The sequence below is a fragment of the Falco punctatus genome (genome assembly GCF_963210335.1).
Source record: "Falco punctatus genome assembly, chromosome: 7".
NCBI lineage: Eukaryota > Metazoa > Chordata > Aves > Falconiformes > Falconidae > Falco > Falco punctatus.
In genome coordinates, this window is record NC_137587.1 from 69,553,239 (window position 1) to 69,580,216 (window position 26,978).

At 44.0% G+C, this 26,978-nt stretch overlaps 2 protein-coding genes across 4 annotated transcripts in view; one reads left to right on the forward strand and one right to left on the reverse strand.

Moving 5' to 3' along the window:
- SPG11 (SPG11 vesicle trafficking associated, spatacsin) overlaps nucleotides 1-9,861 on the forward strand; it is a 35,794-nt gene extending 25,933 nt beyond the window's left edge. For both annotated transcript variants that reach the window (XM_080394991.1, XM_080394992.1), the window contains 10 exons: nucleotides 603-745; nucleotides 2,203-2,401; nucleotides 3,499-3,636; nucleotides 5,326-5,459; nucleotides 6,046-6,153; nucleotides 6,749-6,917; nucleotides 7,677-7,765; nucleotides 8,229-8,384; nucleotides 8,906-9,057; nucleotides 9,446-9,861. In XM_080394991.1, the coding sequence (XP_080251117.1) occupies nucleotides 603-745; nucleotides 2,203-2,401; nucleotides 3,499-3,636; nucleotides 5,326-5,459; nucleotides 6,046-6,153; nucleotides 6,749-6,917; nucleotides 7,677-7,765; nucleotides 8,229-8,384; nucleotides 8,906-9,057; nucleotides 9,446-9,626 (1,469 nt within the window). In that variant the 3' untranslated portion in view covers nucleotides 9,627-9,861. The remainder of the gene's footprint in view (nucleotides 1-602; nucleotides 746-2,202; nucleotides 2,402-3,498; nucleotides 3,637-5,325; nucleotides 5,460-6,045; nucleotides 6,154-6,748; nucleotides 6,918-7,676; nucleotides 7,766-8,228; nucleotides 8,385-8,905; nucleotides 9,058-9,445) is intronic.
- A 1,582-nt stretch (nucleotides 9,862-11,443) lies between these two features.
- On the reverse strand, nucleotides 11,444-22,830 carry EIF3J (eukaryotic translation initiation factor 3 subunit J). 2 transcript variants are annotated; one of them, XM_080395039.1, is made up of 8 exons: nucleotides 22,671-22,830; nucleotides 22,497-22,597; nucleotides 17,260-17,317; nucleotides 16,916-17,007; nucleotides 16,334-16,448; nucleotides 15,090-15,248; nucleotides 14,000-14,073; nucleotides 11,444-12,539 (listed from the first exon to the last, which is right to left on the reverse strand). In XM_080395039.1, exons 1-8 carry the CDS (start codon nucleotides 22,696-22,698, stop codon nucleotides 12,411-12,413), a joined length of 756 nt encoding a protein of 251 aa, XP_080251165.1. In that variant the 5' UTR covers nucleotides 22,699-22,830; the 3' UTR covers nucleotides 11,444-12,410. The 2 variants fall into 2 exon arrangements, with proteins under 2 accessions (XP_080251165.1, XP_080251164.1); XM_080395038.1 differs by having other exon boundaries at nucleotides 11,444-12,542.
- Between the last annotated feature and the right edge of the window lie 4,148 nt (nucleotides 22,831-26,978).

Consider the following 26,978-nt stretch of genomic DNA (forward strand, 5'->3'; position numbering starts at 1 on the left):
TCACAATTCTGTTCCAGTAAAGTAGCACTGAACTTAATCTATGTTCTTGCTTTTGGAATACACACTCTAGTAAATCTTGAGTGTGTTTCTGGAGCTGAAACAAGGAAATGCTTTAATTAATGTATTTCTCTGAATTATTTGTACCTTATAAAGAACTTAGCGTGTCTTATTAATAGCAAGGCTAAGCCTGATAGTGTTTATCTATGAAGTACTCTGTGCATATTTATGAAGTCGGAATGAGAAAGCTCTCAGCTGGAACATTGCTTTCTAATACTAATGTGTATAGAGCTTAATAGAAATAGAAGAGAATAAATGAAGCCTAAGCCATCAGAAAGACTGCTGAACCCTTGTGCTCTCACACTGAGGAATTTAACATCTGAGATACCGTTGTGGATATTTTGGCTTATTTGTGTTCTGTCATATTGTTAGTACTCTAAAACTTGAAAAGAATTTTAAAAAATCACAAGTATCAAGTTCAGTTTTCAAGGACTGAGCAAGTTTTATGTATTTGCTGCAGATTTCCAGAGTCTTGCTCCAAGTTTAAGGCTTGTTGGTGTTACCTGTCTTTATGAGAAAGGAATTTATAGTGGGTTTTTTTCCAGCATCAAGCTTAGAAGACTGGACACACATCATGTCTCCGTCTCTAGATGATCAAGTCATTACCAGTCTGAAGGCTCTCACAGATGAATGTGTCCACGGAAGAAACTACTGCAGACAGGTTCTCTGTTTGTACGAACTTTCGAAGGTATGTGTCTAGTAGCGTTATTGAAGAAGCAAGTGGTTTGTGTCAAGCTGTACTGTGGAAGTTTGTGGAGGAAAGGAAAAAGAGGGGTGAAAGTACTCATCAGGTGCCTGAAACAAGCTCCAGAGGGTGAAATTACCAAGCCTTGTGTGTGGAAAAATGGCCAGATGCTTCCTAGGCATGAAGTGTTGAAATGAACTCAACTCTCAGTCTCCCCAGACCCCTACCCCTGACTCCACTAAGCCAGATTTCAGCCTGCGTCTCTTTGATGTGCTTTTTTTGTACTCTTTCAAGCATATGTTGTTCATCTAGCACTTTCCTTTAGGCCTTTGTTGTGGGATGCCTTCATAATCAACACCAACCCAGAAGCAGACGGAGATAGCAGCTGCCTTAGAAGTTTTAGCACAGAAGTGCTCTGCAGGCTCCACGCAGTGGCAGCTCTTTACCCAGAGGCTGCTCAGAGGAGTGGCTAATAAGTTCCAAGTGGTTTGACCCAGACAGTGATAGAAGTAGCAGATTGTTGTTTACTGCCTCTCTGCTCCTTGACCTTCGTGCTTGCTGGCAGCCCACCTCTGCTTCTTCTCCAGAGGGTGCTGCTGAACACTTTTTTAGGGTACAGAACCCCTTTCCATGGTACTTGGTCTGTATTTTTGGAACGTTAATTAGGTTTTTTCTGCATAAACACAGCAGTGTGTGTGCTGAAAATATTAGTGTCATCCTTATCACAGAGGTTCTTAGATTTTCCTACAGAATTTTTCATGCTTTGAATATGCAGAGTGAGTGCTTTAGGTCTGAGCTACTAAGAAGCAGTCGTAGGATTGGCTTGTTTCCTTTTATACTGTCTGTATACTTCTTGCCTGAAGCTGGATGTCCATACTTTTGAATTAAGAGTTGATCATTGTGGTTATGAGGTACATTTTTTGATTAATTTGTAAAGCTGTAATATGTTACAGCAGAGCCTTTACAGAGCCTCACCAACTCTTCTTCCAAATGTAAAAACTACTGTATCTGTTTCACTGAGAGTTTGTGATATGGAAGAGAAAAGAAGGAGGAAAAAAGAAGAGGGAAAGGAACCTCATAAGTAAGACTTATGCAGTAAAACACAATGAAGTGTTTGGGAGGAAATATTCCTGTTTTGCTTGTAGGTATTTTAAGTGTTAAGGTTTATATTTGGTTTGGGAAAGCATCTCTGTCCATGGCAACAGCTCTGTGTGTATTTAACTTCAAATACAAAGTACTCACATGCCATCCTGATTTGGAGAACATTAATACCAAAGATATAAAGATGAAGGCACTGTTAACTGATACAAGTACAGACTATGTTTGTGGTTTTTGTCTGCTTCTCCAGCACTCCCCTCTTGCATCAGCTCATCATTAAGAAGAGGTACTGCAGGTCAGTGTATGTTCTGGACTGGAATTTTTGCTGTGTAGAATCTTCTAACTGTATGTGTGTTTCTTAGGAATTGAACTGCTCCTACAGTGAAATCTCAGCCCGTGACCCTGAAAAAGTGCTTCGAGCAATTCTGTCATCCCATCAGCCGGACAGGTGCAGGAAAGCCCAGGCATTCATGACCACACAGGGTCTCCAGCCTGAAACTGTGGCAGAGCTAGTGGCTGAAGAAATCATGCAGGAATTATTGGCATCTTCAGAAGGGAAAGGTAGTAGAGAGGTTTGATCTTACATTTTAGTGGTTTTGGTTTCTAAGTGTAGTATTTGTGTGTCTGAAAAACAGTCTTTGCTCTCGAGATACTTGAGTACCAGTTACAGTCAGTAATGTTTGGGCAGCTGTTGTACAAAGTTGTAAACCTAGTACACCTTATGTAAGGTTTTGTACAAATGTTTATTTTTAGTTATTTTTGTGTCCAGTGTGGTGTTGCAGTAGTTAAGGTTTTATTTTTTATGGATGTAGATCTAATGTTTGTTTGTTTGTTTTAAAAACGGGGTGATTTGGGTTTGTTTAATCATGATCTTTGCAGCCCCATGTCATCTGACTTGGAAAGACTCATGTTCATTTATTTGTGTAAAGCATGGCCAAAAGATCATCTTCCCTTTTGTTTTTTTCCTTTGTGAAATGAGGGATGTTTCTCAAAACAGCAGGAGTTTATCTGGGGGACTTTTCTCTTTGAGTAACTTCTACTTTGCCATAACATCAACCACGAAGTTTCAGGAGAAACAAAGAGCCATCAGGTGGAGATTCCTGAGCGCAGGTCTGCTCTCCTCTGCTCCAACTGTCTTCCACTGTGCTGTCCCTCACTTTTGCCGCTACCCTTGTACCGGTTTACTTGGTTAGCTCAGACTATTTGGTGTGCCTCCTTCAGAAGGGTCAGCTTACTACGCAGCAGAAAACAGATCCAGAATAGAAGAGTTTTCTGTTGAGTTTGTGAGTGGAACTGGTTCCTGGAGGAGTATGAATCGGAGCCACTGCAAGGGATGGGTTAGAATTGTGTTCTGTAAGGAAGAGAAGAATGTTCTTTTTTCAGCAGCAGTAGCCTACTGCATTTGTGAAATTGTAGGTGTAATTACAGTAGCAATACGGTTGTTCAGTAGAATTTCATTGGATTGAACTGGCAAAGTAGTAGTACCTGATTCTTAAATTTAAGCAGTAAAATGACAAGTGTCTTTAGAATTGTAGTCCCAAGCCCTGGGTCAGTCTGGATGAAGTTAAATTGGTTGGTTTGGGCTTTTTTCTGTTAACATAGCTGATCTCTCCTGAACAATTAGCACCTGTGGCATAACTCTCTCTCTGTGGATGCAGGACAGAAGCAGGTTTTGAACCCTGCAGCTGAGAGTCAGGCGTTCCTACAGCTTGCTAAGCTGTGCCAGGATCATACGTTGGTTGGCATGAAGTTGCTGGATAAAATTTCCTCTGTACCACGTGGGGAACTGTCATGCAGTAAGTAAATAGTGTGTTACTAAACATGGCATTACTTGGTTTCAAGTCACATCACAAAGAATAAAAGCAATGCTGATGGAAGCATCTATTACTGATCTCAAATTTGATATTAAATTAATAGTACATGCACAGTATTGTTAGGTTTGGATTTGGGTAGAGGTATAATTTAGATTAAGCATATTGCTTAAGTGTTGCATTGGTTTACTTACCAAACAAAACACATTTTTTGTGCCAACAGCTGAAAAATGCAGTCAGTGAGTTACCTGACCTTTTGTGGTTAGATGTTATAGAAGGAGGGTGTTGTGACTTCCTTCATATTAATCACAATTAGAAATTGCTTTCTTTATCCAGTTATTAAACTGGCTTTCTAGATGTTTTGTCACTGAAGACCATTTTACACTTCGTAGCTTTATATACTATGGAGATGTTGCCAATGAGTTTATAAAACATAACCAAGGTACTTGGGTAGCGTTTTGCCGCTGCTAACTACCAGTGGCAAACTGCTAGTTTAAACTGTTTTTAAAGAGGATTCATTATGGGCAGCTCATCTCTGAGGAAAATGAACGAGGGGCAGATTTTGGTGCGAGTTCTCTCATGAGTATTAATGTGGGCAGAACTTGCAATGCTATTTTGGTCAGAGTGGTGAGGAAAGAGCATCTTCTAGAACACATTCTGAGGAAGCAAAGGTGTGGCTGAAGTTAATGTTGAAAGTGTTCCATTAGAATCCAGCTATAATACTGGAAATGTGGAAAACCTTTGTGAGAAAATAAGTAATTAAAAAGAGCATGTTCCATGTAATCGTTAAGTCCCTAACACATTTGTCCTGTTGTCAGATCTTAACTCAGCCCTTTGTCTGGTTAAGTAATATAAGGGTGAATATTAGTATTTTCCTCGGTGACTAACTAAAGCAAGGAAGAGACTGTGAGGAAACAGTGTTAGGAATTACCAAATTGTGCTTGAGGACCCTCCCTCTCTTGGAATGGGCTCTCTGCTGGAGTACCTTTTTACAGGTAGAGGTACAGTTGGTTTGTTTCAAAATGTTGTAAAGGTTTATGCCATTAACAGCGTTCTTTTAAAAATCTGCATTTTTAGATACATTGTGTACCAGCTCAAGTAATACTACTGCTGCTTTTCTGAAGTGAATTGCGTGGTGCTGAGAGTGAGGTCTGGGACTCCAGTGTGTCCCAGTTGCTTTATAGTGTTAGATTAGGCCTTCCATGGAAAAAGGATTGTGTGATGTGCTGGTTTAACTCATTTATTTAGTGTATGGAATTTATGAATGAATTTTCAAACCCAGATGCAAAACCTGTGGCTTCCTTTTTCAGATGCAAAGCTGACTGGTAGTACTGGAGTGCTGATGTATTATTAGACATTTGTCAATCAGCTTTTGGTGGAGGAGGTTGGAAGTTTTGTGTGTGGAATAAAATAATGTTTCAGAAGATGATCCAAAAAATCCCAGACTTTTCCACAGATGAGAAGCCAGACTGAATGCATACTGTTACAGAAACTGTTACTTCTTAAAATTGCATAGGACAGAACCATAATAGCTCAATTTTCTAATCCAGTTCTGCTCTTTGTAACTGGAAAGGTTGCGTGTTCTCTGCAGAGGTGGCATCACTTCTGGAGAGGGGCGTCATAGTAACTTCCTCAGCTTATTAACTGAAATACCTGACTTCTTCTGTTCTTCAGTTACAGAATTGCTCATTTTGGCCCATAATTGCTTTAGCTTGACTTGCCACATGGAAGGAATCACTAGAGTTCTCCAAGCAGCGCGGCTTCTCACAGATGAACATTTGGCACCTAATGAGGAGTACGGACTCGTGGTATGTGTCCGGGATGCCGTGTGTGTTTATCGAGACGCTGTACGAAGGGTTCCGTGTACCCGTTAGCAAGTAACTGTCCCTGGGAGTTGAAAGTGGGTGTTTGGTATGGCATGCGCAGGAGATGATCCTGACATCACAAGAAGCTCTTAGAGGACTTCTCTGGAGAAAGAGAGGTGGAGATAGTGGAATGGTGAGGCAGCAACAGCCTTGTAAATCAGAATGGGAATGACAAACTAATTCAGCTACTGGTGAAATGTGATTTGTCTTGCCAGGCTGTCATGCTTCTTTAAGTCCTGCCTTGGAAGGACTCCTGAAGTCTGAGACATGCCCACTGTAATGTGTCATTGCTAAAAGGTTCACTCCATATTCTTACTTGGTAAAACTATGTCCTTTCACCTCACAGTAAAGAAGATGAGGTAGGTTGGTTTAAAAACAAAACCTCCGTGGCTTTAAGGGAACATTGTAGCTGTATCAGTGAGGATAGAGCTCTGGCCTCACGCGTCCTTCTCCCTGGCAGAGCACTGACTGCTTTGAGAGGATTTTTCTGCTTGCTTTGAGCTTCATACTTACACTGTTATTTCCACAGGTTCGTCTTCTCACTGGAATTGGCCGATACAATGAAATGACCTATATATTTGAGCTGCTGCATGAGAAACACTATTTTGAAGTGCTCATGAGAAAGAAATTAGACCCAGTAAGTGGAGGGGGGTAAAAGGGAGAAACTTTCAGAGAACTGTGTGGCTACATCAGAAATGGATACTTACACAAGGTGGAATTACCTGGGGATTTTAATTACTGGGGTGTAGGAAGTGTTAGTCAAGTTTCATAGTAATAAATTAATTCTGGGTTTTATTCTGGTTTTAGTTTAACCAGTTTTTTCTAATTAGTTCAGTGCTACAACAAGAGCAACGTTGAAGCTTCAAGCTTGAGAAAGTTACTTAAGAGCTTTCATGTCCTGCTTTGGTTTGACATCCAGTTAAGGTTTCATGGGTTTTTTAAAATCATATTTATAGCTTTATTGTAACATAAATGAAGTTGTAAACAGATGTCAGTTTTGACGTTTGTATGTAAATAAATAAATGCACAGGTGTTGGATTTTCTTACCTGACACAATGTAGTTAAGCCCAAGTATGATACTGCCATTGTTTTAAACCAGTATGGAGAAACCTCAGAGTGTAACAATCACTTTTTGTAAAATTGTACCAGAAGAGATTTGCTTGTGGGTACCAAAATGTGAATTAGGAAAAAACCTCTTCAAATCTTAATCTGATACTCCTTCATCTGACCAGAGCGGGACGCTGAAGGCAGCTCTGCTGGATTACATCAAACGTTGTCGCCCAGGGGACAGTGAAAAGCACAACATGATAGCCCTTTGCTTCAGTATGTGCCGAGAAATTGGAGAGAATCATGAGGCTGCTGCTTGCATACAGCTTAAACTCATTGAATCTCAGCCATGGGGTGAGTAGAAACTGCAAAACTGAGAAATACAAGCAAGTTTCTTTAAGAAGGGAGGCACGATGGGTAAATGTAGTTTTGATTGCCTGTGTTGTCCTGGTAAAATCCATTAAACTTTTGCCGGCTGCAAGGAGGGTCCTGTTTGCCAGGCTTGGGGCATTCTTCTACTTAACAGTTTATCCGGCTGCTCTGGTATTTTTCAAAGAGGTGAGATTTTTGGCTCTTACCATACTGTAGTGTTCCTGTGGTACTGTGCATGGGAGGAGGTAAAGACACACGCATGTTTTCCTCACTTTCACAGCATGTGACACAGTGGGGTTTTATAGAGGGTGTGTATATAAAGTGTTGGGGGTTTTATGTTTGTGCAAGATAACTTGCGAACATCTAAACTTAGTTCTGTACAGCTGGGAGAATGGTGGGGAGAGTTAGCCAGTACTGTAACGGCAACTAAACCAGAAGCTATGCCAAATGATTTTCTGAATTTATCTGGTAGTAGTCTGTGCTTGTATCTACCACAAATGTATGATTTGGATTTCTTTTCAGTTCTTCTATCACTTGGTCAAGTTCCAGCAATAGCTCTGGTCCATTAACTGAACAGGCATTGCCATTTCTTTGCACTTTTTTAATATGAGGGTTTTTTCCTTAGTCTTTTGTTGTTTTCTGAAGCAACACGAGCGACAGACTTGGTACCAGGAGGTATTTTTGTAACTAACTTTGTCACCTTTATAAATAATTGGTTATCAATTTTTTTCCCCATTTCAGAGGAGTCTCTTCAGGACATTCCAAATTTAAAGAAACTGCTGATGAAAGCCCTGACTCTGTTTATTGATGCAGCAGAAAGTTATTCTAAGGTAAAATGAGCTGGAATTGTATGACTTTGGTACAGCATTGGGAGCACATTAGGGAGGGGGTGCAGAATCCTGTCCCAGCAGAAAAGGAGCAAGGGAATCATCCTGCTGTGTCAGCTCCGCCGTATCACAGCAACACTCTTGTATCCTGTTCCCAGTTCTGGCTTTAACATCTAGGGTTACCGTTACGTTCTGCGGTTTTAGAGGAGTGACCATGAGCTTAACTGGCACGAATAGAACGATATTATAAAGAATGTTTAAAAACTGGTGTGATTATGATGAAAGCATTTGTGGTGAGCAAAGCTTCATTTAAAACTAATGAAATATGGTCAATGATAGAACTGCAGTGATCTAAAAGATGAAATACTAGACAAGTCTGGACTCAATGTTGCTTTCAGGAATATTTACTGCTTTCCGCTAGAAACATGCTTCAGAAGCTTGTGTTTGTCTTTGATTTATTGCGTAGGACTCCTGTGTTCGCCAGTCCCTGCGCTGCAGTCGGCTAACCAAGCTGATAACGCTCCAGCTGCACTTCCTCAACACTGGTCAGAGCACTATGCTGATCAACCTGAGCAGACAGAGCCTGATGGACTCCATCATGTCCTTGCCTAGATTCTATCAGGTAGGCTCGGCTTCCTCAGCTGTCGCTTTTTCTGAAAATGCTTGTTTTAAACAGCAGGTACCTAAGCACTCTGCTCCTGCAAGCGTAATGCTCAGCTCTCCCACGTAGCCACCAAGTGCTGTAATTTACCACACGGTGTTGCTGCAGATGGGATGCAAACACAGTCCTGGTGCGGGCTGATGTTTGTAGCAGTCCTTGCTGGCTGGCTGCATCGCGCGGCCGGGACCTTCGCTATCCAGTGGTTCTCGTGCCGCTGTGAATCTACACAGGGCCCCTGATATGTAGTCTAGATTGGCATCCATCATTTGGTACATTTGGAAATGAGAAAGAAAAGGGCTTTTAAAAAAAACCCACCCACCCTGACGCCTTGTTCCCTTGTATTTCTCTGTAATACAGCAGCTCTCAAGAACAGCATCAAGAGATGGGCCAAGCAGACATAGAGTATTTTAAGTCTAGGAATGCTTCTGCGCAAGAATAACCTCTTTCCTGCTCAGTAACTCCAGCATTTGTTCCCCCTGCAGGCAGCTATTGTGGCTGAGGCTTACGACTTTGTTCCAGACTGGGCTGAAGTTCTGTATCAACAAGTGATCACCAAGGGAGACTTCACTTACTTAGAAGAATTTAAACAACAAAGACCACTGAAGCCCAGCATATTTGAGGAGATTGCCAAGAAGTAAGTAATTCTGTGGTCAAATCAGAACTTTCTTTTCCACAGGCTACTTTAGAGGAGCAACTGCATGTTTAATGGCAGTCTTAGTGCTGTTACAAGCTTGTATGTGATGAAGGAGTATATAGGAACTTGAGATCTAGGTTTAGTCTCTTTCTCAAGCCTATTGTAGATGTAGCACTGCATCTACTGTATTTATGGAGCCAGATAAATAGGGTCCCTTGGGGCTGGTCCGATCATATCTTTTTTTTTTTAATTAATCAGAGCAAACAACTAAAAGAATAAAATGTTTAAGTTGAGCACAACCTCTTTTTAAGAAATTCTTGCAGGTTCTGTAGTTTTTACGGGTCTTGTGAAGCCTTTCTATTTCAATTATACATACAATTCTTTTCAGAGTTAAACACCACCCACCTACTGATGGGGCTTTGAAAAATCTGAAGAAATTGCTCACGTACTGTGAGGATATCTACACATACTACAGGTTGGCTTATGATAACAAGTTCTATGATGTGGTCAATACGCTTCTGAAGGATGCGCAGACTGGCTGTTGCCTCAATGATATGTTAGCAAACTAGACCCCAGCCTCCCTGGAGTAGAGGCCGCCTCTGACAAGCACCAGCGCCACAGCTTCTTGCATGGTTAGTACTGATTCTTTACAGATATTTTTAATCAGCTACCTGCTCACACTGACATGCTGCTATATGAAATTTACTCCAGAAAACTGGTGGTGGTTGTAAATATTTAAAATCCCCAAGACTGTGTTAACCTAAAATTGTGTTTTGTATAATAAAACTTACTGTTTCCAAAACACTTGACTGGCACAGCTGATGATGAACCGCAGAGGTCCAGCGGTCCTTTAAATGAGGAGTGCGGAGGATGGATCACCATAGGAATGGGATCGAAACCACCAAAAGGCTGAAATGGAATGTGTGGAATATCCGATACCTTGACGATGAAACACGCAGGAGAATTAGTGCACTCTTTTGAAAGTTTCAGATACGTGCTAGGCTGAGATGTTCTCCCATTCCAGTCTGATTAGACTGGGCTTTCTAGCTCAGTGATAAAGTCTCGTACAACTCTAAACAGCATATACTTAATTTACTACTGTCTTGGAGTAAAAGAAGTGATCAAGTACGTATGTATGCTAACAGTTATTAAATTCCAGCTCCTTTCCAGGCTTAGACAGTTGGTATCGACAGCCTGTCGGGAGTTAGCGCCCAGAGCGTTGCGTTCTGCCGCAGAGATGTTTTGGCAAGCTGACAAAACCCCATTTAACTGGGGAGGGGGGTAAGACTTGGACACTGCTTCAGGCAGAAACTCAGTTTCAGCTTGGACTCTGTACGCTCCCCAAAATAAACGCAGCCTGCGGAGCTGCCAACTCACCCAACGACACTGCCTCCTCTCCAAGAAGGGGGGTGAGGAAGGCTGACAGCCGACTACAGCATACAGACAGCTTTTAAGTAAAATGAAGCAATGATATCGTATGATCTGTATAAACATTATCCTAGCAAAAATACAATTGCCATAGCAACCCAGTTAATTAGCGAAGAGATGCTAAGTTGGATTTATAGCTTACAGTCTCCTTTTGGCTGCTGAAGTTTTCATGCTAGCAACTGCTGCACATTACAAGTATTTACTTGCACAGTATTCACCTCAAATCTGCAGCACTACAAGTTAGACATACACAGGTATACATAGTACAAGTCACAGCTCCACTGATAAATAAAACATTTTACGAAGGGAGGATTATGCCCGAGAAGGACACTGTTTAAAATCCCAGTTCTAGTCAGTCTCAGAAGACCAAATTAGACCACGCTGGCGTTGATCAGTCTGAGTTAAATAATGGCTAGCAAGCTTTTAGCTTGAACTTTGGAAGTTCCTGGCATCTGAGAATTCTCATCCCTGATCCTTTAAAAATCTAGGATCACTAACAAGGGGAAGGATCTGGAAGAAAGCCTGCCTTGCAGAAGCACACGCACATACCACCCGTGTTGGGAACAAACACTTGAGTAAACGACAAGTTGTAAATGTAGGACTGCTTGTGGTAATGCCAGCTGGACTAAAATAACGGCTTGCACTGATGAGGGCTGCCCCAAGATATTCTTAAGGGAAGTACAAGCCACTGAACTCAGCAGTTCCAGCCACAGGAAAGATTACGTTTGTCACAGAAACGTTTGGATTCTGGGAGTTCTGGAAGTATTTTGTTTACCACCAGCACCTGTAAGAGCCTTATCATAAGAAACAGCCATTTTCCAAGAGTGAAATCTTGCCCCTCTACCACCAGTTAAGCTGGAAGTCAGACACCAGACCCAGTGACACACGCGCAGCTCGTCTCAGTTTTGCAACTTACCACTTCAAGATACTAGAAGAACTGGTCCAAAGACAGCTGTAGTGAAGTCCTCAATAGTGATTTTTATTAAATTAGTTGCTTTATAAAACATTGCAGATGTCATAATTGTTAACATAACAATTTGCCCAACTGTAGTAACTGTTGCAGTTTGCTAAGCAAGTTGTTTTTGTTTTTTTTTCAAATGAAAGAAAATAGCTGAGTTGTGAAAGATCTACCACAACCCATGAGAGACCAAAAGGAAGTCCTGGGTTTTGGGGGTGTTTTGGTGGTTTTTTTTTTCTTTTTTCATTTTACACTTAAACCAGGCAATTAACTGTTAAAGAATACCCAACCCATACAGCTGCATTAGTAGAAATTTAGATGAATGGAAACTAAACTTCACACTCAAGACACAAGTCTTTCCCCCCCCCCCCCCCCCCAAAGCAAAGCTCTCCTTGTTCTCACCCACCAAGTGTTCCATTTAGATGTTGAGCTTTGAAGTGGCGGGTATCTCCAGTGACGCGTTTCCAGGTGCAGTATCCTCACTCTGAAGTTAGCAGTTCCCCTTCACAATATACTGAAAAACTCAAGCTCTAACTTAAGACAAAGCAATTGTAATACTAAGTGCACACCATGCCCTTGCTGCAAACTGCTTCTGTTCATCAAACAACTCATTCAAGGAGGTACAGTTAAGGCCATGTCACTGAACTGTGCTGGTAAGAATACTTTGCCTCGAAATTCCTTACCAATTTAGTGGCTGTTACTATAAGATCAAATAGCAACAGTTAGCATCAGGATTTTGGGGTTTTTAACTGCAATTTACATAGCTTTTAAATGTCTTCATTCCAACCCCTGACCACAGAACAGGAGGCCCGGTGCTGTGGCACAGATCTGTCAAGAGTTAAAACCACCAGCACAGAGATACTGCAATTTTGATTGTAGCATTTGGCAGAATTTAAAGGAAGAAAAGTTGTGCTACATGTTTAAGGGATTATGGGCAACAGAAAGACAACAGAAGGGGAGATAAATGTCACATGAAGTCTTCAAAGTCTTGTACGTATTCTCCATCGTATCCTCCATAATCGGCCAGGTCATCTTTCATAGTAGCCTTTAAACCACCTCCAGGCACCACACCTTTTTTCTTCTTTTTGGCTTTATTCTGCTTAAATAGGAAGAGCATGTTTACTTTAAAATCCATAGTGATTTGCTATAACTCTAATTAAGAGTAAATGCCACGTCTCTGGGTATGAGCATTCACACCCCCCCATGGTGAGCACACCGCTGACGATTTCTACCCCTGCATTTCATCCACAGTGCGATCTCTTCATAGAAAAGCTATGACATTCCCAGTGTCCCCACAGCTCCCTCTGTCACAGACTTGGCCATGTTTCCTTTCACTCTATCTTACCTAGACTCTAAACAAGAGGACTAACTACATAAATGCATAGTCTAGTAGTTTTTATGAAGTTACCTACTTAATTAAGGAATTTAATGTGGCTTTTATTACCATAATGGCTGAATGTCTTCAAGGGGGGGGTGGGGGGGGGGGGGTGGAAAAGTCCTAAACAAACTTGACAGAACATTTCACAGTGAAGCTCTTCCTCACTGGATCAGTGTAGTTGTAGCTTTCAGCAGCTGGCCAAACTGATTTACATGAAAAGCCAGGAGAGAAGAGTATAAAAATATCAAGTATACATACTTTTAAAACTTTTTTGGTTCAGTAAGTCGCAGGCTGCTCTCCGAAGTGCAGTTCATATTAAAGAAATAGTTTATCACATTTGCCAGACTCCATGTGTTAACACTGTACCTAAGGTCTGGTTTGCATTAAGGTACTTCACTCACACCTGGGGATTTGGAACCGGCGTGACAGAACCGGCCACAGGAACAGTTTGTGTCCAAGAGGTTTCTCATTTTAGATGTACAAGTTACTCCTCACATGGACAACACTCCCATTTGTTTCCTAACAATCCTCCAATATGATTTAAAATATACCAAGAGTTGCACTACCAGTCATTATCTTCTGCTTGATTTTGTTGCTATCTAATGCTTTGATTGATCAGTGAACTCCAGCCCACCGTGAGTTTTAACATAGCTGTATGCCATAAAACATGTTTTGAATCAGTTAAGCTATTAAATCACCTTTTAAAACTTAGCCTCTTCCTTGCCTATCCAGTTACTGCTCCTTCAGTTTGCATGACAGTGTAAAAGTCCCAGTTATCTGCTATTCAAAATCCCAAACTTCGGCAAAGTTTTAAGTTACCGGCAGACTGGTATTACATTGACACTGAACTCTGAATGGGGATGGCTGCTGTCTTCAGAATATCCACGTAAGCCACTTGAGCTCCAAGACAGCATCAAATGGAACAAGGTCAGCACACAGGTAACATTTATGTAAATTAATCAAGCTTTTGCCTGTGATCTCTAGACTCAATCAACTCCTGATGACCTCACACAGTGAAGAAGATTTAAAGCTAAACCAGTATGCGAGGTTATAATTTAATCCCCTGCTACTGCCTGTAAGAAAAATCAGCAGTTCAAGTCAGGGTTAAACCTGTTGCTGTTTCCAGATTAGCCCCTTCAGCGGGTACTGTTACTGCTGCAGAAACACAGAGGTCTTACCTTTTCTTGTTTTTGTTTTTCACTGCATAGTACTGTCAAGGTATTTGTGATCTTTTTCAAATCATCGATTTCCACTACGTCACGGGGTGAGGGTTGGGGGAAGAAAAAGAAAAGGTTGCTCATCAATATTGTTCTTAGAAGGCAGTTACATAATCTAACATCACCATTCTCAAAAAACCAGAAATAAGCATTAGTAGTAAGTACAGGCAATTACTTGATTTAAATCAGCAAAATACAGACAGGGTAATTCTGGTCCTTACAGTCACAATTATGATTTCAGATGGTCCCCAGTAAGCAGCTTGAATGTGTAGAAGGTAGAACTTGGAAACTGGAAGTTAGTGAACACAGAAGTCTTAATGAGGTGGCATTTGAACAGTAAAATACGGATACAGTAAAAATACTGTAAAATGTATCAAAAGGAGCAGTGGATTATCAATAAATTATTAACAATAAAAAACCTCCAAGAGGTTGCAAGTCCTTTGCTTTAGGAGATCTGCAGCTGGTTTGAAATGTAAGTTACCAGGTGCCATCAGCCAGCCCGGCTGTATTTATACAGCACTGAATCCTATCAAGTTACCGCCTCACTGAGCGACAGCGAGTGCAGTGCAGGGGAAGATCTCAAGCAATGAGTTCACCAGAGCAGTGGAAAAAAATGAGCCCAACTAAGTTAGTTTTATCTCTGTATAGTTACATTTTGAATCCAGAATGATTTATTTTGCAGTCGCAGAATTACATGAACTCAATTATTTAAGTTTCCAACCAAGCTGCTCAAGTTATCTGGCTCAGAGAACTGAATTTTATTATTATTTTAGAAATGGCTTCAAGAAAAACACGCAAGTTTTAGATCAACATAAAAATTCACTCTTTTTAAAATGTGTCTTTAACTGATACGTGCAGAAACATTCTTGTACAGGGAGACAAGCCTTAATAACATCTGTGGGAATGGAATTGGATACTACTCAGATTTGTTTAGTACAAACTACACAGATCGATCTTGATTTTAATGTTTACTGTAACGGCATGTTTTTAGCCTTGATTCCATCGTAATTTTGGTAGCAGTATATTCTAGGATGTCTTTCACTTAACTTACATGAAATACATACGTCTCGAACTAATGCTTCCAAAAAACTGGCGTAATGTAACGATTTTTCATACTGTGTAATTTTCTCTTTTAGTAGTTTGCCAAATTCCGTAAAGTCATCTTTTGAAGAGGGATTCATGGCATCTATTCCACAAGTGTTATTTACACCTGCACAGAAAGACAGAGAGGTATTACAGAAAACATTAGCTGTGATCCCTAAAAGATGACAACAAAGGAAACAAGTCACATTGTTGACATTCAGTTCCTCACCTCCGCTGAGACTTGGCAAAGCCAAAGCTGAGGTTTGCTCACTCACTTCCCACCGGCTTCTGCCACACAGGAGCTAACAGCCTGAGTCACTAGCCTATACAGAGGAGTATTTTGCTGCAAAACTTAGTAATGTGAACCAGCTATTCCTGTTCTCTGGAGCAACGTGCACCCCTTTCCTCTAAAGGAATTCCTGTCATAATTGCTCCTAAGTGCAAAATTGAGTTGGTTCTTTGCACCTGTATTCAATGCACACACCCCCCAAGGGGCTGTACTCTTTCAGAAGACTCACAGTGCAGAATCTTCACTGAGTAATAAGCTGTATAATTCACTATAGTCAAGGAAACACGCTTTCATGTTTGAAGAATGCTGCTATGAGTCAGTATCTTTGCTACCTCTGTCAAAGCACAAAACCAGAAGGATCTGCTTTAAGGCTGCTTCATCTCTGCCAGGAAATGAGCTCGCTCCACGAACGGAGCTGGCTTTCCCAACACCCAGCGCATTGCGTGGATTGCCTGAAGTAAAGCGTGCGTGAGTTATGCTGTGCCACACTTGTCCAAAGCCTCATTAAAGCCATGTTGTAAACCACCTCCAAACATTAAGAGACAGGGTTTGGTTTTCGTTTTGTTTTTTTTTTTAAACATACTCATCTTTTTACCACAAGTACCAGTATGCTGGAAAATTTAGTCCACCATCTTCTTCCTGTAACCTCCTACCGTCACACATTAAGCAAAAGCACCTTCTCTACTCTGAAGATGCTTCTGTGGTTCTTGCACATCAGCCCTTAGCACCAGGACGTGCCTCTGGTGGTCTGAATTTAAACCCCTCTTTATTCTCGGTAACACAACCTGCAGGCGTCCCCGCTGCCAAATCCTGCTCCGTTCTTCGTGCAAGGTATCCCCCCCTCACACAGTTTTATTCAGAGAACGCAGCGCTTTTGTGCCGCTGCGGTTACATCGACTCGCTTGACTCGGCCGCACACTTACCAAATGTTTCTTTTGCTAACTCAAGGTCTGACTCCTCTTGTAACTTCTTTAGTCGTAGTTTGTCTGCTAACTGTTCTTCTGGTGTAAGTTCTTTATGTTCCTCTGGTGCCTCTAACTGAATTAGAAAATGCATATAGGGAGAAGGTTGTATGTGTTAGCCTTGAGCAGGGGTCGTATGAGAAACCATGTTTCTCCCAGCGCCACCTGAACAGCTTGCTTCTGCCTGAAGTCAGTACACCTCAAGCATGTACAAACCTGAAACCCAGCCCAATGAAGTATAACCATGCTACATTGTTTAATAAATTGTTCATTTTACTAGAAGTGGGAAGAAACACCTTAGTTCTATGTTTCACAACTGCATGTTTTATCATCCGGTGCATACAAAAAGAGATTTCAAAAACTGGTTAAATTACAGAGAAATTAAAGCTAACATCTCCCAGATGTTATTCACTACAAAACTTGAGTTTGTTTTATCAGACTAGTCAAGATCTTTACAGGTCTTGCTCAACCTCAAAATAATAAAAAAAAAATATCAAACCTGCCCTCTAAATATTAGGAGACCCAGAAGAAATAAGGAATTACCCTTTTTTTAAGCTCCTCTTGCTTTTTCTTCTGTAGCTTTTCTTTTTCTTTTATTTTTTCTGCTATTTTCTTTTTTTCTGAAACTTTTGGTTCTGTAAAACATTGAACAATACAGCTCTCAAGAGGTCTACTGATTTTTTTTTTTCCCCCAGCAACTACAGAAACACTAATCAAAGAAAAAGCCACAGCGCTGGGTTACTGGGAGCCGAACACCGAGTTAACAGACATGCTTGTCAAAACCAAACCCAACCCTGTTACATGGGTTTGATTCTTAGATACACGCACGGCAAAACCAGCCTGTTCCGATGCTGCGTACAGAGCCACGTATTACTTCTAAGTTTTACCTTGCTTTATCTCTGTCTCCTTTACTTCCTCCTCTTCCTCCTCATCATCCCAGTTATCCTACAAAATAAGTTTTAATTAAGATTCTGTTACAGATACTTTCCTACTTCTTTAGGTAACAAAGAACAGCAGCTTTCATAGAGCCTCTTTAAACGCTCACATAGCCATTAATCTTTCGTCTGGGAGCGAGGGAGCGGGGGGAAGCCGTGAGAGCCGAACAAGGGCACGGCTTCTGGGGGATGACCAAGATGTTCCAGGATCAGTTCTTACCACGAAAAAGGCCGCTTTTATTCAGTCAGGAAGCTCACGTCAATGTAGTTACAAAAGCAAGGTCAGGAGCAGTCAAATCACACCCACAGTAAAACCCGAGTTTATTATCATTTCTTGTATTACACATGACAAGATACTGGAATGTCATCGGACACATGCATGTAGTGCAGCCACTGCTGGGAACCGACAGTGCAGCGGAACCATTTTAAACCCCAACACGCTGTCACCCCCCCCAAAAGACCCCATTCCTTCCCAGATACCGCTCCCTGTGGCCCAGCCCTCTCCCTTGTGCTGGGAAAACCATCCCTGCGGCTGCACGTGGAACTGTGGCGCACAGGAGAACACTCACCCGGATCTGCTGCCAACGCAGTGTGCAGCCAGATAAGGCCGCGCTGCGGGAGCAGGGAAAGCAGCAGCAAGCAGAGGAGAATGCAGGGAGCCCAGCTTGAGGCAGGAATACCAACTTCAACAGCCACAAGGCCGCGTTTCTGAGCAGTTTTTGACCAGTGACTACTGCCTTTTTATAAGCATAGAAGCTATCGAAAGACTTCTCACTAACAAATCACTTAAATGTTCTCCAACAGCCACCACGTTCTCAAGTGTGTTTTCAAGCAGCCTCAGCTGCGGTGCTCGCAGTAACTCTGCCTCCAGTTTTCCCCTTCAGCGTGTTCAGGATCTGTGGTGGTCCCCAGCTACTGCACTGCGCACCGCACCATCAGCCATCGCTCACTGCCCTCCTTCCTTTCAAGGCCACGTCTCCCACTGTCCTGTACCCAAGTGGATGATCTGTGGTTCAAAATACTGTATCTCATTCAAAGAAATACGAGGAAGCACCATTTTCTTCAGAACTGACCTGCTGATGTCATCTGCAGACTTTGCCAGCAGCAACTCTGCAGTTTCGACAGTTTTCAGGGTAAGGGTTATGGGAATACATATTCTTGTCCTAATGGCACTGCAAATTCAAGCAGGTGGCCTCCGCACGGAAATCAACACTCTAAAATTGATCTGCAGTTACGTGCAGAGTACCACACGACATACACACCACAAGTTAAAGTCAAGAAACCTCACAGGGTTCTAATTTCTGTTACCTGTTTCAACTCAGCTTGCAAGCTTAAGAGATTACATTTGACAAGACCTAGTTTACACAAAAATCACATGTACGGTCAGCATCTCATTATAGGTAAGCTTAAAAACCGTAAATCCTGAATTTTGTGATTTTCATCCCACAACAGCAACGCAAGCAGTCATGCAAGCTATTTATTAATTTCTAAGGGTTGCTACGGGCATGGCAAAATAAAAGACATTGGTGGAAGAACTCAGTATTTCCCTGATCCAAGCAAGGAAGACACCTGAGTTCATCCACCAGCTCACTCGAGTTAATTGGCACTTGTAAGGGATTCAGCTTCCCATCCACATTCCAAGAAGCTGACGTGAATTTGGAGCAGCATTATTTTAGCTCATACCTAATTAAGTTTGTTACACCCACTTATTAAATAGCACTTTTAACTGCTGTATATAGCTCGCTGCCTTATCCCTTGCCCTGTCCTTCACAGACAGATTTTAAGTATTTTATGGTGCCAAACCCCAGAGGAAGGGCACCCCATCCGTGATGTAAAGGTACTCGTGGGACTGAAGGGAACTGCTGCACGTTGTTAGTACATTCGGGAGACTTAACAGAGGGCACATGGGCAAGGACTTCCACGTGATGACAGACACACTCCTTCCCTGCAGCAGGCCACGTCCCTGCTAGCTGTGCCTGCGTGGGGACAGCACACAGTGGCAGTTTCGGCTTGCAAAGCTGAGATGATGAAGCAACGTAGAAACAGCAGACCCTCTGGAGGGCAGCGCGAGGGCCTGCCACCTGGCCCAGCCTGCCCCCGAGCTGTCAGGTGGGATTTAGGATCTCGACTTTTAACAGAAGGGATTGACGACTGCCGGGAGCCTACCCATGGAGACCACCGCCGCTGGAACCGGGGACAGACAACCGCAAGCTCAGCACCATCGGAGAAACGCTCCTGGCAGGACAACCTGCGAGACATCGCCATCTGAGGGTTCACTCTTCAACTTGGCGTGCTAAGATACGCAGGTCTCCCAGCTACACTGAATACTCTCTCACTCTTCTCCAAGATTATTTTTTTTAAAACAGCAATAGAACATGATTAATATATTGGGCAGGCTTTTTTTTTTTTTTACTGGGGGCAGGGTGAAGCATCCAAACATACACCTATTTCTGTGGTTTACAAATTCCAGTGAACTCTCTTGGAGGAAAAGAAAATTGCTTCAGTGCTGTATCTTTGCACTGATACTAAGTAATTGAAAGAGGACATCTTTACTTCAAAGTATTTCAGCGCTACTTAATTGTGCACAGACTCATGGAATTGTTTGGGTTGGAAGAGACCTTTAAGACCATCAAGTCCAACCATACACTGTGAACAACTAAAATAATGCTATTAAAAACACCTTCCATTTCATGTAAATAATCCCTTGATGAGAGCAGGTCTCTTAAAATTTCATATGCTCCATCACATGTACCTTAAAAAGCATGATAATGCAAATTATTTCCCCCCAAAAAAACAGAAGACATGATTGGGAAGTGACAGGTACTCCAGCATCTGAGATTCCCAGCTAAACCTGAACGCTCTCCTTCAAAGAGAAATGCCTGCACCATGGGAAAAGCTGTTGCCTGGATGATAACAAGCACATCTCCCAGCTTTGGCTGTGCTAAGCACAGAATTGCCCAAGAGTAAATAGATGAAAATTCCTTGGCAGGAGGCCTGTCTTCTGGGAAACTGGTGTTCTGGGTAACACTGGAGAGGAGTTTTGTTACTGATGAAGATGCTAATTTTAAACCTGAGAAAGTGGAAGTTTCCTAACTTACCGGTTACTTTAAGTTCCTCACTAAAAAAATCTTCCAAAATAAACTACAGAATCTGAATATACAGAACACATTCCAGCCTTAAGACAAGCTCGTGGTCAGAAAACACTTTGTGCTTCTCTTTTAGACCACGTAATTTTTCTTATGCGGGTACTTCCCCAAGGCAGACCCTTGCAAACAAGGAATCTAGAGCCTGAGCACCCACCTCCCAGGCTCAGTGCTGTGATTCTTGGTGTTTCTACAGGAAAAGCAGATGGAAGTAAAATAAAACAGCTTTCTTTGCTGGACCTGTCCTTCCCTCTAGGTGCAGCTCCAGTGCTAAAACCCATAAGCTCGCGGAAAGAGTTAGGTAGTTGCGTTCTTATTACATGTGGGAAAGCTCTGTTCCTTTACTAAAACGGCCACAGAAAGCGCAGGTGCCTTCAAGAGAGTAACACTTCAGAGTCCGGCTCTTGGACACATTCTACCACATCCGAGAAGTTTCTCCCTTTCAAAGGAAGGAGGAAAAGCAAGCCTCACAGAACCAATGAGTCCAAGATACCCGTGTATATATACACTTCTATAAGTTACATATATGCATATAGTTACATGCCAACCACACTCTTTACAAACGACCGTACCTACTGTATACAGAGATACCTTTACTTATTTTGCCTGCTGTAACGTGACACCTATGGTAACTATAAGGTGTGGGTGTTATTAAATTTAAGAAGGAAAACGGACAGCCTGTAACTCACAAAAATTTGTTACCTTTTTTTAAAAGAGAAGATGAACTACTTTTTTCCTACTATTTATAAAAAGAAAACCACCCTAAGCTCCAAGGAGTGTTGGTGGTTTTGAGATTCTGAGACACGGCCAGCAGCCTAAATAACAAACGCAGCCAGTCGTCACCCAGTAAGCAGCAATACTTGATTCCAGAAAGCTTCAGACTTGTGACCATACTAGAATGACCAAGTCACCTCTGGAGATTGCCTATCACGGTATCTCAGCAGCTTGATTTGAAACAAAAAGGTCTTTCTCAGTTGACCTATTTCTGTTCCTTACATTCATCAAGCACGTTCCTTCTATGTTCCCTGGCATCATTTTGCTTACTGTCCATACAAATGCGAAGCAAACTGAGGATTCTGGGGCATTCGCCACTCAGTCTCCCGGCTTGCTATGGGACAGCTGGAACTAGGTAGGAGAAAACAAGCTTTTAAGGAAAGCCTGCTTTCACAAACATCAGAAATGAACGTCCGCATGTTTTAATCCTGATTCAACGCAGACGTCACTCCGAAATACAGTGAAAATTTGTCTCAAATAGTGCCTTAAGTAAATGCATTTTAAGTGATACGGGCACTACCAAATCTGAAACCACAAAGTAAGACTACTGTACTTTCCAGCTGTGGCGGCGGGGGGGTGTGGGGTGTGCGAAGGAGGAGGAAAAAGGGGTGGAAGAGCCATGCTGCTAGAACACAGAAGTTTCTGGTCAACAGCAGAAGCACGAACACAGCACCGCTTTCTTTAAAGCCAGTTCTAACGTCTCAGCGCACCATACCCACAGCCCCGAATCTGAAAGGCTACGGGAAGCAGGGGGAAACCAGCCGGCCCCAGACGAGCACTCAGAAGCCTGGCAAGCAGCTGGGGAGCAGCAGGTGAATCCCCCGAAGAGGAGATGCCTCTTCAGGCCTGGAAAGCGCCCGCCTGCCCTCCGGGGGGCCGCGGGCAAGCAGCGGGGTGTGGGGGTGGGGGGGCGCAGGGCAGAGGAGCGCTCGGGCTCTGCTCCGCGTTCTGGCGTTGCCGTCTGAGGCCGCCCGGTGCCCTCCCGGGGCACCGAGACACCGAGGGCCGCTCCGGCACAGGCCGGGCCGCCCCGCAGGGTCCCCCCCGCCCGCCGTGGGCCCGGCCCGGCCGCGGCCCCGCGCGTCGCCGCCGGAGGGACGAGCCCGGCCCGTGAGTTCCCCTCACCCGCCGGCCCTGCCCCGGGCCCGGCCCCACACACGCGGCACCATATGGCAGCGGCCCGGCCCGCGCCCCGCCGCCCCCGCCAGCCCGGGGGCCGCCACGCCGCCCCCGCCACACCGCAGGGCCCGGCCCGCGCCCGCCCGGCCGCACCTTCACGTCGTCCTCCTCATCCTCGCCGGCCCAGCGGTCCCCGGCCACTCCCGGCACCAGCCGCTTCGCCACCGGCTCCACCACCTCGAAGCTGTCGGCGTCTGTGGGGGAGAGGAGAGCGGGTGAGCGCGGGCGGGCGGGCGGGCGCGGGGGGGGCCGCCGGCCGCCACCTACCCCACGAATCCGCCGCCTCCGCCGCCATCTTCCCCGCCGCGCCGCGGCCGCCGGCGCTCGCAGCAGGAACGGTGAGGCGGCCGCGCCAGAGCGGCCCCAGCCAGCGCCGCGCGCGGGGCACGCCGGGACGGCGGCGGACTCAGCGGGGCGCGCGCTCCCCCGCCCCCTCCCCCAGCTCCGCCCGGCGCGGGGCGGGGCGGGACGGGGCGGCCGGGCGCCATGGCGGCGCGCGGGGCCTCAGGGGCGGCCCGAGGCGGGGCGGGGGGGCACCCTCAGCCCCCGGCCCCGAGGGAAGGCCCCCTCGGCGCTATCGCGGAGCGGCAGCCGCGGTGTGCGGGGAGCCGCCCCGGGCAGGGCCCTCAGGCCCCGGCCGTTGAACGTGCCCGCACAAGGGGTCTAAAGCGGCGCTGTGCCCGCAGCCGGCGCTGGGGAGCCCGGTGCTTCCCTCTGAAGCAGAGGGCGTGAGCCGTGTGGCGGTTAAGGGTCTCTGCGTGACAAGGATCTTTCCCGTGCCGGGACCACGCACACGCCGCTACACCTCGCGGGGGCGGTTCAAGCAGCGTCACCGCTCGGGGCGAGGCGGCCGGCAGCCTTCGAACACCCCGCACAGCTGCTGTACCGAGAGCCCGCGGGGGCGGCCCCCAAGCTGCAAACCGCTTCCCCCGGAAAGGCGAAGCTTGGGGCACTCCGGGCTGATTCCTCACACCCTCTGCAGACGGCAGGGCTTTCACATCAATGGACCATCGTCACAAAAAATAGCAGCAGCTTTGGGAGACTAGCCTCAGGCGGAGTGAACTTTGCCAGCTGACGCTTCAGCCACTGTCCCCTGTTCTCCTGGTCCTGTTTGCTTAGGCCTCCTCCGCCGATGCTGCAGACAGGCCGGTCTACAGTGGTAAAAGAGACACTAAGTCTCATTCGGAAGCTCGGTTTCTAGGTATCAATTCTAGAAAATACGCAATAAACAGACACAAAAATGGAATATAAAGGCATAGAAAAAAGGAGGAAATAGTTCAAGACTTTTCTTAAAAAAAAGTGGAACATCCTATTAAAGTATGTATCAGGGAATTCATCTAGGAGTTAACCTGCATACCTGGTCTGAATTTATTCCCTTAACTTTGCTGCCGTGTCTCCTTTTTTCCTTACAGAAGAAAAAGCAAGAAGCAAGTTTTTTGAAGATTCCTTTACCCATTAAAAATACTAATGCATGATTCAAACAGAGCAAAAGGCAAAGGCTAGGAAAACACCCCAGCTGTCGACCGCTAAATTTCCTTCGCTGACTTTCCTTCAGCTGACTTGGATTCTTTTCCTTTCTTAAAATGCTGGCAGTACTGGAGTTAAATGCTTGTTGCTTTTCAGTCAGTCCAGAACTGCTTGATTCTATGCACATGGCTATTTTAAAGTATTCTGGGATCTGTGTTACTTAATATTTAGCAGCAGCAGCAGCAGCACCACGAAGGTTAGTATCATCCCATTAACATACCTCAACAGCATCCCCCTCAGTCCCTTGCAGAGGGACTCACATGTGCTACCTCAGGAGCACCGTTGTGCCATCTTGGATGTAGTTTTCCCAGGAGCATCGTTACTTCTGTCACAATGTAGAAATAACTTTTAATTGATGGAGACACTGGAGACCGAACAAGAAGCAAGAGCCACAAACCCAGAAGTTCCACCTAGCAAGGCCCCTGCCCACCTGAACACTGCTCTGCCTTCAGCTGTTTTCCCTTCAGAGGTCAGAGTCCCAGGTGCGGACCACGCTGCCGCGGCCGCTGGCTGCAGTAACCCACCCGGCAGCGTGGCAGAGGCTTTCAGGCCGGCTGCATTCGGTCGCCTCTTACGGTCCTGCTGGGAATGTGTCATGCATGAAATGTAATGGAATGGTCCTGTGGCTGGGAGGGAGAGAAAAAGAGAAAAAAATAGGTGAAGCCTGATGTTGCATTAGTCTCCTAATTCTCTAAGTAATAGGATAGACGTGTAGTAAAGGTAGTTGATGACTTAGTAATTTCCCAGCTTTCAGGTTCATGATCATCCAGAAGAAACATGGGTGAAGGGCTGCAGCAGAGCTACTAGCGACAGTCTAGCAGCCAGAATGCACTTCTACAATTTATCCACGATGCTGCTTAGGGTGTGGTTTTTCAGGTCAGATCCCTGAGGGATTGTGGCCCTGTGGCCACCAGAGAAGTGTAGGTGAGTCCTTTACTAAAAACTTCAAAGGCAGTGTCTGACCTTAAGCAAATGGGGCGTTAAGTGTAAAGACCACCTACAGGAATTAAGTGCCCAAAAATACAAAACTTGGTTCTCAGACCAAAGGCAGGCTCGAGGGATGGACGGGCAGTAGCCCCCGGACACAAACCCAGCTGCAAGTCACCACTCTTCTCCAACCTCCCCCCCACCAACCCCAAGGAACTTTTTATTTTGAAATTCTCGGGCCGGTCTTGTTCCTTCAGACAGCTCGGCCCACAAAACCAAGGGAGAGAGGCCTCGGTGCCCCCAGGCGCTGGTTCAGGCAGAGGCAAGCAGACCTCTGTCACAGACCCCGTAACAACTGATGCTCCGCATTGTTTGGACATCGCTGATGGGGCAGGTTAGAAGTGGGGGACACCTTTATCTCGGGATTAAACAAAGCCATGATGTGCCTGGGGGCTACAGACCAGGCCCCCCTGAGCCTCCTCCAGACAAGCTTTTTGGTGGCATTTCCTTCTACCTTGTCAAATAACTTCAAATATGTAAACACTGGAAACAGTAACTTCTTCCAGTTTACTTCAATGCCACCTCCCAACTCTGATTTCTGTGACAATCTGAGTGATTAAGTGGAAAAGGAGGATATATTTAATCTGAAGATATTTCAAACACCTGTCTTTCATGTAAGAGGAATGACCTATGATACTATGATGTTAGCTAAAAGAAAAATGTCTTCCAAATTTATCATCCTTTTTTTGTTGTTACCTATTTACCAGGCAATAAAAATAACAGAGATGTAACTATGGATCAAATAATGTCGTAAGTTACGTCCTCACAAGTCTACATAGAGTTTCATAAGCTCGGTATGCTACGAGGATAATTATGAAACTGGCAAGAACTGTGCAGTGATTTGGAACATGTTAATTATGAAAATACTATGTATTACACAGCACATTTAAAGTAATTTAAACAGGTGGATTAAAACAGGTATTACTCCCATTGTATAGATGAGGAAACTAAGGCACAAAGAAAATTTTTTTTCCAATTTTTTGGTGCTCAGTGCAGCTCTGAGTCAGAGAAACTACTGCCTTCCAGGAAAGCAAACAGTTCTCATTTTGAAGAAGTCCAAAGGTTTCTGCTTAGAAGGAAAAACTAATAAAAATGAGACAGATTGGGTCTTGTGGTCATTTTACAAAAGATATCCAGTGGAACGTGTATCACATATTAAAAATCAGCCTCAAAGCAAGACCATCTTAAATGAATCTGCTGTAACAATCGTAGTACTTAAACCACGTCTATTTTTTTCCTTATTTGGCCTCCAGTATCCTTAGCTTTTAAAATACATACACTTCTCCTTCCATTTTAAAGGCTGAAAACTGACATGAGAAATGTCTTGCTTTACAGAAAACACAGTCTTCAATGAAGGTTATCAGCTAAAAATCATAAAAACAGTAGCCAGAGCATAAATATTTAATATAAATCTTTATGATTCTATGTACTAGAAATGACTGCAGAAGAAACACAAATCTGTAGAACATGAGTTCTCTTCCAATTGTATTTTACAAGACTCAGCCTATCAGTACAGTGACATTTTTGCAAGTATCAAAAAAATAAAGCAAAACGGTATTACATTACACAATCAAGCCAACCAAAATAGCAATGTGCTTCACAAAATCTATACGAGTTAATCATTAGCAGACCATCCTTGCTTGCTTCCAAACAAAAACACTTGCTGCCAATGTTTTAGGGTTTTTTTTTTATTATTTCTTTTTTACAAAATTATGACTGCTAGCTAAGAAAATTATGCTCCTATGCTACTTCTCATCAGCCATTTATCAACTTGTTCAGGATTCGATTTAAGTATCAAGAACCTAAGATGCAAATCTGAAATCACGTGGGTTTGGTGTGATCTGATCTTTGAGAGCAGTCCTTTAGCATCCTCAAGACACACCATGACACTGTTCTCCAGCTGAGTGAGTTTAATGCAACAATCATTTCCCAGAAAAACTGTCTTCTCGTGAACCTTCACTTAGCTGCCATTCCACAGCAGCTTTAACTGATCTAAGCCGTGGAGCCCTCATTGCTGCAATCTCACTTTTGCCTCTTTTATTCCCCCATGGTTAGTTTTCA